The sequence below is a fragment of the Lucilia cuprina genome, chromosome 4 (genome assembly GCF_022045245.1).
Source record: "Lucilia cuprina isolate Lc7/37 chromosome 4, ASM2204524v1, whole genome shotgun sequence".
NCBI lineage: Eukaryota > Metazoa > Arthropoda > Insecta > Diptera > Calliphoridae > Lucilia > Lucilia cuprina.
Window position 1 is genome coordinate 80,887,606 of NC_060952.1, and position 17,297 is coordinate 80,904,902.

At 31.4% G+C, this 17,297-nt stretch overlaps 2 protein-coding genes across 3 annotated transcripts in view; both read left to right on the plus strand.

Annotated features, from left to right (window-relative positions):
* Positions 1-16,070, plus strand: part of LOC111689869 (inhibitor of nuclear factor kappa-B kinase subunit beta) — a 32,353-nt gene extending 16,283 nt beyond the window's left edge. For both annotated transcript variants that reach the window (XM_046949731.1, XM_046949730.1), the window contains 5 exons: positions 8,990-9,396; positions 12,884-13,918; positions 13,997-14,169; positions 14,228-14,602; positions 15,452-16,070. In XM_046949731.1, the coding sequence (XP_046805687.1) occupies positions 8,990-9,396; positions 12,884-13,918; positions 13,997-14,169; positions 14,228-14,602; positions 15,452-15,491 (2,030 nt within the window). In that variant the 3' untranslated portion in view covers positions 15,492-16,070. The remainder of the gene's footprint in view (positions 1-8,989; positions 9,397-12,883; positions 13,919-13,996; positions 14,170-14,227; positions 14,603-15,451) is intronic.
* Positions 16,071-16,415: 345 nt separating this feature from the next.
* The window catches only part of LOC111684046 (protein takeout), a 6,084-nt gene continuing 5,202 nt past the window's right edge, over positions 16,416-17,297 (plus strand). Inside the window, exon 1 of the mRNA XM_023446163.2 lies at positions 16,416-16,557. Coding sequence (XP_023301931.2) covers positions 16,455-16,557 — 103 coding nt within the window. The 5' untranslated portion in view covers positions 16,416-16,454. The remainder of the gene's footprint in view (positions 16,558-17,297) is intronic.

Genomic DNA, 17,297 nt, shown 5'->3' on the forward strand with positions numbered 1-17,297 from the left:
TAGTCATAGTCTAGTCATAGTCTAGTCATAGTCTAGTCATAGCCTAGTCATAGTCTAGTCATAGTCTAGTCATAGTCTAGTCATAGGCTAGTCTAGTCTAGTCTACTCATAGTCATAGTCTAGTCTAGTCTAGTCTAGTCCAGTCTAGTCCAGTCTAGTCCAGTCTAGTCCAGTCTAGTCTAGTCATAGTCTAGTCTAGTCATAGTCTAGTCATAGTCTAGTCATAGTCTAGTCATAGTCTAGTCATAGTCTAGTCATAGTCTAGTCATAGTCTAGTCATAGTCTAGTCATAGTCTAGTCATAGTCTAGTCATAGTCTAGTCATAGTCTAGTAGTCATAGTCTAGTCATAGTCTAGTCATAGTCTAGTCATAGTCTAGTCATAGTCTAGTCATAGTCTAGTCATAGTCTAGTCATAGTCTAGTCATAGTCTAGTCATAGTCTAGTCATAGTCTAGTCATAGTCTAGTCATAGTCTAGTCATAGTCTAGTCATAGTCTAGTCATAGTCTAGTCATAGTCTAGTCATAGTCTAGTCATAGTCTAGTCATAGTCTAGTCATAGTCTAGTCATAGTCTAGTCATAGTCTAGTCATAGTCTAGTCATAGTCTAGTCATAGTCTAGTCATAGTCTAGTCATAGTCTAGTCATAGTCTAGTCATAGTCTAGTCATAGTCTAGTCATAGTCTAGTCATAGTCTAGTCATAGTCTAGTCATAGTCTAGTCATAGTCTAGTCATAGTCTAGTCATAGTCTAGTCATAGTCTAGTCATAGTCTAGTCATAGTCTAGTCATAGTCTAGTCATAGTCTAGTCATAGTCTAGTCATAGTCTAGTCATAGTCTAGTCATAGTCTAGTCATAGTCTAGTCATAGTCTAGTCATAGTCTAGTCATAGTCTAGTCATAGTCTAGTCATAGTCTAGTCATAGTCTAGTCATAGTCTAGTCATAGTCTAGTCATAGTCTAGTCATAGTCTAGTCATAGTCTAGTCATAGTCTAGTCATAGTCTAGTCATAGTCTAGTCATAGTCTAGTCATAGTCTAGTCATAGTCTAGTCATAGTCTAGTCATAGTCTAGTCATAGTCTAGTCATAGTCTAGTCATAGTCTAGTCATAGTCTAGTCATAGTCTAGTCATAGTCTAGTCATAGTCTAGTCATAGTCTAGTCATAGTCTAGTCATAGTCTAGTCATAGTCTAGTCATAGTCTAGTCATAGTCTAGTCATAGTCTAGTCATAGTCTAGTCATAGTCTAGTCATAGTCTAGTCATAGTCTAGTCATAGTCTAGTCATAGTCTAGTCATAGTCTAGTCATAGTCTAGTCATAGTCTAGTCATAGTCTAGTCATAGTCTAGTCATAGTCTAGTCATAGTTTATTTTTAAGATGACAAAATACTTTTATACATACATACACACTTACATACACCATTGTTTTAATGACATTTGTTTAAAGGTATTTGAAACCATTAAAAAAGGATAGATTATAAAAGAATCTTGTAGTCGAAGGAACAGATATATATTTATCTCTAAGTTCTTTGTGTTTCAGTATTTATGTGTGTCGTTTGTTTGTGCCACCACATTTCTGAAAAAAGTATGTACAACTATATCTTTTCCTCAGTTTCTTTTGCTTTATCGAAAAGGCTTTTATTGTTTTTTCGTTATCATTATTCTTCGATTATTGAAAATAAAATGAAGTAAAAAAGATATAAATTGGTATTGTTTGTTTATCTTTCTTTACTGTTATTTTCACATAAACTTTATGTTTGTTGGCTTAAGCTCCAAGCGAACAATTTTCAAGGACATAAAAATAAAATTGTAATTTAGTTTTTCTTTTAAGCAGTTTGTTTTAGTTGATTGTTAGTTTTTTCCAAAAAATTTACAATGGATTAAGGTATGGATGAGTATAAGCGCAATCTATTTGTATATATGCATTTTTATTTACATTTCTGAAAGTGGTATAGAGTATGCTTTTGTGTTTTCTACAATTTTTCTGTTGTTCTTATAAATATGCTATGTGTTGAAAATATGATTTATGACCACCACAAGAGCAACAGTTTCCGCTGAAAAAATATGCATGTTATAAAATGCAATGAACATCATAAACATGTCATTCAAGATTTTTACAATTTATGCTGTGACACTTAGATGCCAGAGATTTTACGTTCCCAAAAGTGGTCGCCAGTGGGCAATTTGCCAATTTTCCTGGGGTTAAGTAAGGAGGGGAATGAATACAATTTGTCCTGTGATTGTATGCTATGTAAGGATAAACTGTTTGTTTTTAATTCAACTGCTTAAAAATAGTATTTGAGTTTGTTTTCATAACTAAACAATGTAGAATTATTAGTGTTTGTAAGTGAATTTTGACCTTTAAGTCATTTTCTGAAGGGGAGTTTGTATGGGGGCAAGGGTCAAATGAAGCCCGATCATTACAAAAATCATTAGTGTGATTTAAAGTTCTATAAAACTAAGTTTTGTCGACTTTTGTTGACATAATATATCATATAAATTAATTATAAGCCAAAATGCCCTATTTGGTAGGTGCGGTTGTATGGGGGCTAGTCGAAATAATGGACCGATTTTAACCATTTTCAATTTTCGTCCTTGGGCCAAAAAAAGCGTGTGTGCCAAATTTCATCCAATTATCTTGAAAATTGCGGCCTGTCTTGCGCACAAGGTTTACATGGACAGCCAGCCAGACGGACGGACAGACATAGCTTAATCGACTCAGAAAATGATTCTTAGCCGATTGGTATACTTTAAGGTATGAGACGAATATTTTTATACCCTCCCCAATAAAGTGGTGTAGGGTATAAATGTTATTCAATTCAAAACTCTTTTAAATATGTCTCTTATCTTTAAACAAGTTTGTCATGTACATTTATGTAAAGTACATGTTGAATATTTCTAATCAAAAGAACAATTTTTTTCACATTTTTGAAAAATCTTGATTTTACGGAATTTACTTTGATCAAATGTAATTGAATACGTATGTATATGTTTATGTATATTTTGTAGTAAGACATACTGTGAGCGCTATTCATAAACATTCATTAAAGATTTATAGGACAAATTTTCATATAAAATTTGTTTTATAAAAATTTAATAAATGCTTATGAATAAGGCAGTATTATAATTGCAACTTTCATAAAATAACTTAATTTCATAAGAGAATGTAAGTTGTATAAATAAGATTTTGGGTTTCTATTAACTATTCTACTAAAATTCCACATAATCATGACATTTGTGTATTTGTGCATTGTAAAAGTGACAGTATCTATAAACACTAACATCCTTAGTCGAAAAACATATACAGTCATAAGACCACGTACACTATAGAAATTTAACTAAAGAACTTATTATTTTCTTACACACTCCTCGTTTAATATAAGTACCACATGTGGCAAGAATTGTCTGAATAGGTGACAACTAATTGAAGTTCATATCAAAATAATTACAATTCAATTTTCAACAAACTACATTTGTTAATAATGTTTTAATGAATCCATAATTGTCACATATGAAAATATTAATAACTATCTCTTGTTTTACTTTGATATACAGAATAATACACAGAAACACATAAGATACATATAATGCAGGTGTTCTTATATAAAAATTAATTTCATATTCCATAGAAAACGCAGACTTTAATGGGGGTTTGTGTTGATGTTTGTAACGTACAATAATATTGGTCCTACTTCTACCATAAAGTATACCACTCGACTTCGAATCATTTTCAGTTTATTTAGCTATGTCCTTCCGTTAATTTAAATTTTGTAATTTAACTACTTGTCGTAATTTATAAGATAATTTAATAAAATTTGATAAGTGATATTTTATTGTTCCAGAGGCAATGGGCAATGGTTAAGATCGCTTTAGTATTTTAAGTATTTCAGGTTGAGATCTGCAATTTTTGCAACTAAAACTCCCGAGTAAAGATTTTGAGCTCACAATTTAGTTTATAATATTTATAACCTGCAAAAAAAAGATTTGGTTTTATATCTTTGATAACCTAACGAGTTTTATAATGATCGGGTCTTACTTCAGCCTTATAAAAATTCCACTTCAGAAAATATGTCAAAACATTCACAATCGCATAAAAAATCTAAAGGGTCGTGTTTAAATTCAGAATAAATACAGTTAATGTAAACGTAAATTCATTCAACAAGTTTTATGGTAATCGGTATACATTTTCCCGCAGTGACAATATAAAGTTTATTTTAGAAAAATATTTTTTTTTATCAAGAACTTGCTTAAATATATCAGAGGCAATTAATTTAAATACTTTTTTATATGAAAAACCATTTTCTGACTTGATTTAGTATAAAGTATGGTCGGGCATAGCTGACCATATGATACCCTACACCAGTCAGTATGTTAACAATGTGAATTATTAAAAACAAGTAGGAAAGTATAGTCGGGCATGGCCGACCATATAATACCCTACACCATGAGTATATTTTTAAAATTTTTACTTTTTATAAAGAAATTTTTATGTTGAATATTATATATTATTGATAAAAAACCAAAATTTCTAAATGAGTCTTTATATAGGTCAAATATGGGCCGATCTTCGGATGTATTTGGGAAAAGGATATATTTTTAAATAACAGTTAGTTTTGTTGAGTTTCATTGCAATACAAATAGTTACAATTTTAGACGTTTAAGACATTTTTTTAAGGAGGGTTTGTAAACTTATTTGTACCAATTTTTAGAGAGATAATAGAATATTTGAAGTAATTATGGCATAAAAAGTTCAAATCGGGAGGTACGATTGTATGGGGGCTAGGTGAAATAATGGACCGATTTCAACCATTTTCAATAGTCTTCGTCCCTGTGCCAAAAAACAAGCTTGATCCAAATTTCCTTGACCTTCAAGTCATTTTCATTACAAAAGTCAGTAGTGTCATTTAAAGTTCTATAAAACTAACTTTTGTCGAATTTTGTTGATATAATAGATCATTTAAATTAATCATAAGCACAAATACGCGCGTTCATATTGTTCTAATTACGAAGATTTTCGGCAATTCAGACGTACACAACGCCGATCATAAATAAAACTCATACCAAGAGCGTACACTCTAAAAACTTTTTAGGAATGCATAATATTAAAAATACATAAAAACAATATTTTTAATACTTTTTTAAACATTTTATATTAAAAGCTTTAATCTTTGTTTAGAAATGAACATTTTTCTCTTCTTTGAATATGTTTTATCTGTAAAAATAAATAATTTTACTTCTAATAAAATTTGATCATAGCAAGCGTAACTAGGAAATCTTTTTTCTGAGTGTTTTTCTTACCACTACAATAACAGTTTCTCTTTCTGCGCTTGGCTGCTTTAAGGTATACTTAGTAGTGTATGGTATAAAAAACCGGGATAGTAGATGATGGAGAAATCAACAAAAGCGAAAACCGTTTTGAAATAGGTTAGTTAGTTAGTTAGGTAGGTAGGTAGTTAGTTAGTTAGTTAGTTAGTTAGTTAGTTAGTTAGTTAGTATATTGATAATACCACTTTAACGGAACCACGACCTCGAGAATGACAAATATAAAGACTAAGAAACAATTTTAAGCCCCGTTAACTCCACCTCTGGTTATCGTTTAACTAAAAGTTTTTCTGCCGATTAAAATATATTTTGTATGAAAACTGTCAATTGAACCTTAAGATAAAGAATAACTAGACATTGTGTTATTGGTGGTAAGTAGTATATATATATATTTCGTTTCTGAAAGTGGAAAGCTTGATAACAATTCTAATACAATTTAGTGTATTATATTTCTTCCGAATTTTATTGTTTTTAAGTAAATTATGGACACAGAGGGACAGACTTACAAATTGATACTGAACCGATACTAATATTTTGAACGTCACAATTAGCAACACAAACTTAAAATACCTTCCGCACTATTGTGATTTTAAAAATTAAATTGTTGATATTTACATAATTTTAAAAAAATGTAAATATGTTGTAAAAATATTATAAACAGACAAAATAAAACAATTTGTTATGGAAAAATTAAAAAAAAAAGTACAAAATATGCTATAAAAATGTTGGAAATATGCAAATATATGCAATTTAAAACAACAACAAATCGATGCCATTTGGTAGCAACATCTTTGATTCGAAATGAAAACTAGTTAAAAGTTATTTTAAGTTACTGACTACTAATATGCATTTGCATAGAAATCCTTGCTCTGGTTATTATTAAAATAAACACATGTAAATTTGTATGGGAGGTATATGTAATTTTGAACCGATTCCGCTAATATTCCAAGCTCTAATAGAGAAACAAAAGTATGGTGAATTTCATGGAATTATATTGCATAGTTTTTGTGAAAATTACATTTAAAGGTGTAAAAAAGGGTAAATTTTTGTACTTTTTTTTAATTTTAATTCATAGATCTTTCGATGAGAAACGATATTGCTCATGAATTTATAGTCGGACATTGCCGACCATATGATACCCTGCACCAGTCAGTATGTTAAAATTGTGGATTTTTTTAAATAAAGCATTTAATTTGTTTTATTGTGAAATTTTTTACTTATTGTTGACAAAAAAGATATTTTCTACAAGAGAGCTCATAGGGGAGAAGGGGTAAATATGGGTCTTTCCTTATAAATTTTGGTAAATGAATGTAAGTCTACTTCAAAGTTATTTATGTAGATTTTGATTGTTTTATTAGTAATTATAACCTAATTTTGACCTTCAAGTCATTTTCTGAAGGGGAGTTCGTATGAGGGCTAGGGTCAAATGAGGTCCGATCTCAATAAAAATTAGTATTGTCATTTATTGTTGTATAAAAAATTTTTTTGTTGATTTTTGTTGGCATTAAAAAACATTTAACGTAATTGTGAGCCTAAAGGCCCGATTCGGGGGGTACGGTTGTATGGGAGCTAGGAGAAATAATGGACCGATTTCAACCATTTTTAATAGCGTTCGTCCCTGAAAAGAAGAGTAAGGAGTGAGATCGAAAAATTATTAACACACGTTTTTCATTACATTTTTCAACCAAAGTATTATTTCATTTTTTTTTTTTTGATCAAGTTACCTTTGAAAAACATGTCAGTTATTATGTGTAATGTCAATTATATTAATTTTTTTGTTAATCTGATTAAAATGAGTGACCAGAAAAAAGTGCGTACTGAAATTATTAAATATTTTCAACTAAAACCAACTTGGTCTTACAAAAAGTTGGCCAAGCATACAAAGGCCTGCCGTCAAACTGTTTCCAATGTTATTAAACAGTACCGGGAGAACTTGTCAGTTGATAGAAAACCTGGTTCAGGTAGAAGGAATGGTCCACATGATGTTTCTAAAGCCAAAAAATAGAACGCATTTTCAAAAGAGCTCCCAACACACCCGGTAGGAAAGCAGATCGGTAAGCTCAGTGTTCGGACTATTTGGTACGAAAAGTTAAAACTAATGCAGGTTTAAAAACATACAAGGCTCAAAAAGTTCCTGACAGGAACGCTGCTAAAAATTTAGAGGCCAAAAACAGAGCACGGAAATTGAAGTCAAGTTTTATAAAAAAATATTCTTGCTGCATAATGGATGACGAAACGTATGTTCTGGCAGATTCTTCGCAACTTCCAGGTCAAAAGTTTTATGTTGCTGATGCTCGAGGGAATGTTGAAGAAAAGTTTAGGACCCAAAAGCAGACAAAATTTCCCAGAAAGTTCATGGTATGGCAAGCAATATGCAGTTGCGGCAAAAGAAGCCAATCATTTGTTACAACGGGCTCTATAAATACCGAAATTTACATCAAGGAATGTTTACAAAAAAGGCTGCTTCCATTCATAAGACTTCATAATGTGTCCACTTATTTTTGGCCTGATTGGTCACTATGGTAAACAAGCCCTTGAGTGGTACAAGAACAATAATGTGGTATTTGTACCAAGAGAGGCAAATCCTCCAAACTGCCCGGAGCTAAGGCCAGTGGAGAGATATTGGGCTCTTGTTAAAAGAGAATTGAAGAGTACAAAAAAGGTGTCCAAAAGTGTGGTAGATTTTAAACGGAGATGGACTACATGTTCGAGCAAAGTGACAGAAAGCACTATAAAAACGTTAATGGAAGGTTTCCGAAAAGGGTTCAAAATTTCACCACTAGTGATTAAAACTATAAAAATATTTTTTTTTGTAAATTGTAATAATAATTTGAATCAAATAAAAAAAAATAAAGCTGTAAGTTTAGTGGTTTCTTTTTTATAAACATATATGTATGTTAAGAATTTTTCGATCTCACTCCCTATGTGCCAAATTTCATCAAATTATCTTGAAAATTGCGACCTGCAGCGTGCGCACAATGTTTACATGGACACACACACAGACAGACGGACGGACATAGCTAAATGATTCTGAGCCGATTGGTTACTTTAAGGTGTGGTGTAGGGTATAACTTAGGAAAATGAAGAACATTTTGGATGAATTTGGTTAAATTCTATTACTTTGTTTTAACGTGAGCATGTTTTACACAGACAAATGGATCGATTCAGAATTTGATAAGGAAAGGCGCGGATCCAAGGGTGGGAAAAAGGGAAATTATCAACCCAAACCAAAAACCAAACATTTTTCATACAAAATATAAACATGAGGAAAAAAAGAAATTAATATAATTAAAAAAATTAATTAATATTAATTAAATACAAAATTTCGTATATGTATCAAAGAAACTATTTTTTTAAATTCTGGATGTAGCTAGTAAAATTTATAAAATTTTATTTCATATTTCTATATATATACGAAAAACAAAAAATACTCTTTCCTATATCCCCTATAAATAAATATGATATAAAATTTTATGCCAATTCTTTACTCAACGAGTTTGTTGTAAAAGAATACGATTGATTTCTTGGAAATTTGATAACATTAATACAAATTTCAACACTTACTGTACAAAGAAAAAAAAAAACATTTTATTTTTTAATTGTTTAAGGCATACATTGTTTGTTTGTTTATTAATTTTATTATTTCTTTATATTTTTATTTATATGACAGCCACCAAACGTTTAAAGAAAAATCCACATTTAAACGCCGATGAAATAAGCATAATGCACAAACGTTGGCATCAAGAATACAAATGGATGCAAAATCTACAAACACCACATATTGTAAGATCTGCTGATATAAATGATGAGGAGTTTCTTAAATATTTAGCGAATGGCAATCATATAGAAAATTCATTGCCCGTTATTATAATGGAATATTGTAATGGTGGCGATTTGAGAAGGCAACTAAATCATGTAGAAAATGTTAATGGTCTCAAAGAGTATGAAATACATAAAATTTTGTATGCTCTACTTTGTGCGATCGAGTATTTGCATCAAGTGTGTAATATTGAACATCGTGATATTAAGCCAGAAAATATTGTTTTACATATAGAGGGAAATGAAAAGATTTATAAGGTAATAATTAAACTTAGTATGTATTTTACTTAAGCTTAAACAAAATAATTTCAAGAACTAAACATAATATCATTTATTATGCCGTACATATTCATCTTTCGATGTACAGTGACTTAAACCCAAATTACTTTATGAGATTTTAACTATTTGTATGATCTAAGTGGTATACTAGGTTATTATTCTGATACGAATTTGCAAAATTTTCCTTTTCTTTATAGAAATATTCTACATTAAATAAGACACATTTTAAAGTCAAACACAAAATCGGACAAACAATTTATGTTGAGATTTTTCTACGATTTTGCATCTTTAACATTAGAAATGTATCCAGTTCTATTCTATTCAGCGGCGGTCTAGGAATTATAGAAATAAGGCATCTTATTATTCGAATAGGATGAAATATGAAATAAGGCGTGTCCACGAAAAAATTTACCCATTTTTAAATTAGGATTAAGATGTGTGTTATTGAAATGAAATAAGTATCAGATCTTAGCAAATTGTTAAATGGTCAGCCCTCCGGGGGTATGTTACCTTGGCGCGATCTCCGCCTTGGTGTTATTGCAATCCCGGGGAATAAAGAGATGGCCAATACCTCTAGTCTGGCCGGGACTAAATAATTGGTTACATTCTACTGCCTGGCTTAGTTCCCCCCGGGGGCATGTTACCTTGGCGAGACCTCAGCCTTGGTGTTATTGCAATCCCGGGGTATAAAGAGGGCCCAATACCTCCCGTCTGACCGGGACTGAAAAATTGGTTGTCTCAGTCTACTGTTTGGCTTAGTCCTTGCATAGATTGCCAGAGGTCAGACCAGAGCACCGCATAATCTGGTACTACGGGTGGCCAGTTGCCCGCAGGACTATGTCCTAGCTGGTCAGTTGGTTGAGGTTCCTTCAGGATCTACGTAGTGGCTGTGGTTTAAACCCAAATTCGCGGGGAGAGTATAAGTGACGGTTAAAAGACTGATGCATGATAATAGTCAATATTTCGGGATAAGTTCGGTGCTGTTGCCGAAAATCAACAGATATCCCACAGAGGAGTGACTGTGGGACTAAGCGTTGGAAATGGGTTGGGGTCAATTGTATATGATACGGAATGAATGTAGAGGTATGCGGGCCTCATCCACCCGTATATCTAAATGAGTGTGCCGTATGTTTTTCTCTATGAATGTGTCGAATAAATGAGATGTGTGCTGGGTTGAATGATGATGGATGAAAGGTATCATATGCAATTGATACCGATTAATTTTCCTTCCTTGTCCAGATATGTTCAGAGTTTACTCTGTTCATATCAGACTTGCCACAGCGTGTCACTGTGAGTAAGAACAATGTCTACGGCTTATTGATGGATCGTGCTTCGGTCCACCGGTTACGTCTCTAGGTGCTGTTGCCGAATCAACAGAGCCATAGTAGTGTGGTTGTCTTTCAACGTGACTACTTTGGCAAGAGATTAGATAGCTCGAGTACTACAGCAAAGTACTTGCGCATGGACCGGTCATAGCCAATGTGCAAAAATTGCCACCTGAGTCTTCATAAGGCAAAGGGGCGATGGTAGACCGTTCCCAAGTCTACCCTGTGGATGAAAAAAACCACCGTGAGATAAGGCCGACACGGCAGGTGCTCACGTTAAAACTCTCGACAGTCTGCCTGGCTTAGTCCTTGAATAGATTGAAAAGAGGTCAGACGTGATGAATGTAGGGTACGGCGGGCCTCACCCACCCGTCTACCTATAATAAATGTATCGTATGTTTTTCTCTTATGAATTTGTCGTATAAATAAAATGATACCATTGAATTATCCTTCCTTGTCCAGATATACTCTGTTCATATCAGAATTACCGCAATGTGTCCCTGTGAGTAAGAGCGAAGTCCTCGGCTTATTTGATGAATTCGCACTTCGGTCCACCGGTTACGTCTCTAGGTGCTGTTGCCGAATAGCTCAAGCCTCAATTGCCGCCTAAGTTCTTCATTTAAGGATTTAGGTACGATGGTAGACCGTTGTCAAGTCTATCCAGTGGATGAAAAAGATCACCGTGTGGTAGGGCATCATGACAGGTACTCACGTAAAAGATTCGACATTCATTTGTCAAATGGTCAGTGTCATACAGGGGTAATAGTATTTTCCAAGAGTTTTGCATTTGAAAGATATCGTCCGAACAAGAAATAAATAGAAAAAATTGTGTACAAAATAATAGAAAATCCTATGTGGCATGACATCGATACAATGAAGGGTTGACAACACAAAGAAAACCAGGTTCGAGAAGAAAAAGAGGACTCACCAATAAAACATTCGCTGCGAAGATAGTCTTAAAATTTCAACAAAAACTTAATACCTCCAGATATGGCCAAAAAATGGGAACATCAAAATCCTATATCCACAAGGTAAAAAAATGATATAATCGTAGCCATTTAAAGTGACTAATGTGGCAGATCGATCTTCCGAAAAAACTTACATTAGCTAAAGGGCGTGCCAGAAAATTGTATGAACAGTATATTACAAAATTATTCTCCACACAAATTTTCAATTTTTTTTTATGAAAATAATTCGTATAAAAGTATAATAATATTATACTTTTTCTTAAATTTTATAAAAATGTAGTTTTATTTAATCATAATATAATTAATATCAATATGTTTAATTTCGCTAAAATTTAAGAAAAAATATTACGAAAGGTTTTGGTACTCTCGTAAAAATAGAAAAGGGTTTTATTAAATAATATTTCGTATTATACGCGAAATTTTTGTAAATATTACGAAAATAGAAGTTACGAAATTTTTTTTCGTAAAGTTGAGCATGGATTATTTTCAGTGTACAGACTTTATTTATTATGTTCCCAAAGAGGCGAAACCACCAAATTACCCTGAGCTTCGACCAATTGAAAGATATTGGGTGCTGATGAGAAAAGCATTGAAGAAGACGCTTATGAAGGGAATATTCAAGTAAATTGCGAAAATTTTATGAAAATAAATCGGAATAATCTACATTTTAGATTGTACCCAGCGAATCCACCGAAATACCCGGAGCTCCACCCAATTGAAAGTTATTGGGTGCTGATGAAAAGAGCATTGAAGAACACCGTGGTTGACAAAAACACTGTACAAACGCTTATGAAGGGAGTTTCGTCGGCGTCTGCGATAAAAACTCTAGCACCCGTACCAATATCCATCTTAAACCCATCAAACAGTCTATTGGATAAAAGTCAATTGTCTCTACATAAAAAGGTGTTTTCTCGTTTTTCTATGATATGTTAATCCACAAGGTGATCTTAGTATCTTTAGATCTTAGTAGATCTGTATGTGACAGGTTAAAAATGATGTCCAAAGCCGTCTGTGGAGTACTACTAAAAAAGTACTACTAAAAATGGCACTTTTTGTTCTTCAGTAGTACTTTTCAAATTTTCAGTTAGTTTTCCTAATGCTTTTCAATGAGTCTATGTTTTCATAGTTGTTTTTATCAAATCGTTTAAATTTTTATGTTCATTTTATTTTTAGCTCACCGATTTCGGTTATGCACGAGAAATTCCAGACCAAACTATAGCACAAAGTGTTGTTGGTACCCGCAACTATGTAGCACCCGAAGTTATTGATCCTGGCAATTATACAGAAACTGTTGATTATTGGTCCATTGGTGTAGTGGCTTATGAGATTATTTGCGGCAATCATCCCTTCATACCACATCACACTTTTTTTACTCGCATGACTAACATAAAACGAAAAACACGAGAATGCATTGCTATTGTAGAGGATGTCTACAATCCAAATACAGAAAGTTTTATTTTCATTAAGCATTTGCCAACTCAAAATCATTTCAGTCCAATTTTAAAAACAAAAATGGAAGATTGGTTACGTTTAGCTTTGGATATTGATTACAAAACAAGAGGTAGAAATAAAAATAATGAATTGAAATTCTATAGTGATTTGCATTCGATATTTGCGAAAAAAATTGTTACAGTATTTTCATTAAAAACATATGAAAAATTTTACTATGACATCGAAGCATTCTCCAGTTTACAGCATTTTTTTCAACGCATTTCATATGATACTCAAATTGAATTTAACAATATATTCACAATAAATCCACCATTGCATCCATGTAAAAATATACTAAATCCCATCGATTATTATGTGCCAGAATGGAGTGACACTAGTAATCCTCTAAATCCTCCTGTCATGTTGTTTGTGGGCGAGTTTTTAATACAAAGTGATTTGAATATAAGCGAAGAAACATATTTCGATATAAGCGATACAATTAAAACCTGTATGAATATCAATCCACATGATGAAAATATTCCCCTATGGTTGTTGCAGCAGTTTGAAAAAGACGTACATTTCATATTAACCAAAGAACAACATTATTTAGATTGTTATCAAATGGGTCTTCAGAATTACGTAATTGAAATAGAATATAATGTTTTTAAATACAAATATGAAATAGAGAAGCTTAATAAAAAAACATCAGAGCTCACAGGAGGTGTTAAAAATTCGAATATAATTTTAAATGAATTTCTAAATATTCCAAATGGACAGGTAGGTTTTTATTTATTTCATTGGAAATGACATATAGCGTTCAATATTCTTAAACAATATTGAACTGTTATATTTTAGATTGCCGACTCAGCAAAAGATATGGCACAAAAGTTTAATATGAATTGCCAAAATTTTGAAGCCAATATTGTACCAATGTTAAATCGTTTATACACACAAATCTTACAAACTTTCCGAGATTTGGCTAGCAGTACAATTTATAAAGAAATCAGAGAAAAAGACATTTTTGAACTGTAAGTTTAAAATCACATTCAATTTGTTATAATATGTATGTAATTTGTTTTTTTTTAGCTCAAAATACCGCAAGTATCTTCATGTTGAATATCCTCTTAATCAGCGGTTAGAAAATGCTCAATGTGCTTTTGATAAGTTATTGCAAGAATTTAAAAGTTTTACCAAGAGTAGTAAGTGGAAAGAAATTCGTGAAAAAATAAATAAAAATCTACAATTATACAATAATTTACGCCAAGAAGTTAACAATGTATTCAATGAAATGATTCGATTGGAAAATGAACTATATGAATATACCAGATCGATGGTAAGACATGCCATGAACAATACTAGATTGACTTCGAGTATGATTGCTTTGGATGGTACTAATGAGCAGTATTCATTAAGTGCTTATGATTCAGAAACTCCGGAATTGATAAGCGATTGTCAGTCCATGTAAGTATAAATCTATAATACATATTGTTTAGTACTTTTAGATAATACTGCAGTGTCAAGACCTCCAATATCCCCTATTAAGTCAAGGAACCTATTTCTTAGCGATTTTAGCCAGAAATTCTGTAACCTAGGACTACTAGTACTCTATTTCCTTCTAGAGATAGATAGATAGATAGATAGATAGATAGATAGATAGATAGATAGATAGATAGATAGATAGATAGATAGATAGATAGATAGATAGATAGATAGATAGATAGATAGATAGATAGATAGATAGATAGATAGATAGATAAATAGATATATAGATAGATAGATAGATAGATAGATAGATAGATAGGAACTTTTTGGTACTTTTTCGTTTTTCACAATATACTTTTTGAGTTTTTATAATAATGAATCCAGAAACATGAAATTAAGTATGTTGAGCCCGGATCAGACGAAAACACATAAAAGAGGTTTTTCGGCACTTTTTCGTTCTACAAAAGGTACTTTTTCTATATTATTGAAAATGGAATTAGGTGAGAACCGAAAGAAGTGAACGTTTTGGTAATTTTTTGTTTTTTTTTAAGTTTTAAGAAATATGAAATTAAGTATGTAGTGTCAAAAATAGGTGAGAAGTTTTGGGTACTTTCTCGTTTTTCAAAAAACACTTTTTTGAATTTTCCATAATATTGAGTCTAGAAACATGAAATTAAGCATGTATGAGAGTACATTTTGGTATTGACTGCTTTTTTTAACATACCATAGGGAAGGCTAATATAGAACTCGTACTTGTTCCTTTTAATAATATAATTTTTTATTTTAAATCAAATTGTTTAAAAAAAACTACATTTTTGTACATTTCAGCATCGATGCTATGCAGTCATCAATGTATATAGATGAATAAAAAGTGCCGTATATTTATGTTATATATTCAAATTAAATTAGTCATAAGTTTTCATGTACATATGTTATATTTAGATTTAATCCTTTTAGATTAAGATGTTCTTCATTACGCCAAAGAAGTACGGGTGATAATGATATTATGTACTCCACTCTACATATGTATATAATTATTAAACGTCGTAACCTACTTCTTAAAGTTAAGCAAATAGCAACAACATGAATTAGTATATAAGTACGTATATTAATAGTGTTTTAAACAAGACATGTTATTTATGTATAACAGATCGACTTAGGGACCTTATGTGAATTAGTGAATGATACTGAGTATAATGTGTAATGAGCTGTTATCTTTCTCTCAAGGAAATTTACACATAGGGAAATATAGCAGTTTATTATGAACTGTTGTTAGGTACTTCGTTTGAATATTGCAAAAGAATTGCGGTTAAACCACTCTCAAAATAAACTTTAAATTGTTTTAAACTATTTGTATGTCTGTTTAATGTATAAAGTTTTTTTTTAAGTTATTTTAAGAAATTTAGATTTTAGTTTTCATATACATACTACGTATGAAATGCATGTAAATTTTAATGTACAAAGTTTTGCTTTTAATTATTATAATTTTAAATATTACAGTTAAGCATTTAGTGTATATATTTATACTTATTGTGATAATCTTTTTATACATATATGTATATTTTTTATAAAACAACTCAATGGAAAATATGTGAAATTTTTCATTGGGATGTAGTTTTTCTTTAATATTGTTAAAAAAATAAAAATTTAACGACAAAGCCAAATTTATTTGTTTTTTATTTATGTGTCTATATTAAATTAAAAAATATATGCTTACCTTGCAATGTCAATAGAGTGTGATTAGTCAGCAATAAATCTCTTTATAACTCAAGTCTGTCATCATAATTATAATTATAGTTAATTAAACATTCATAGTGTTAACTTAAGTAGTATGTCAAACTTTAAATCGTTATTAAATATTATATGGACTTTATTGTTTATATGGAGTTTAGTAGCAGCTGCTCCACCCGCAAAAACAGAACGTTCCAAATTGCGTAAGTTACAATTAGAAAAATTATTAAGCATTTTTCCAGTATTTATAAACAAAAAATTTCTAACTTGTATTCTTTCAAATCGAAATATAAAGTAACTCTTCAGATTTCGGAAGTAACTCTGATGATTTTGTGGAAATAATATCTGTACTTTGTAATTCGATTATGTAAAAGATCTGACACACCAAAAACTGGACACATGGGTCCATGGGGTATATCAAGCATGGGAAATTTGAAATTTTTTTTAAAAAAAGTATATATAGTTCTAAATAGATTGTAGACTCTATAATCTACTAGACTAGACTATAGACTAAAATGAAATGATGATAGACTAGACTATAGACTAGACTATAGATTAGACTATAGACCCGACTATAGACTAGACTATAGCCTAGACTGTAGACTAGACTATAGACTATAGACTAAACTAGACTAAACCATAGACTAGACTATAGATTAGACCATAGACTAGACAATAGATTAGACCATAGACTAGACTATAGACTAGTCTATAGACTAGATTATAGACTAGAGTATGGACTATTCTATAGACTAAACTATAGACTAGACTGTAGACTAAATTATAGATTACACTATAGACTAGACTGCAGGCTAGACTATAGTCTAGACTATAGACTAGACTACAGACTAGTCTATAGACTAGACTATAGACTAGACTATAGACTAGACTATAGACTAGACTATAGACTAGACTATAGACTAGACTATAGACTAGACTATAG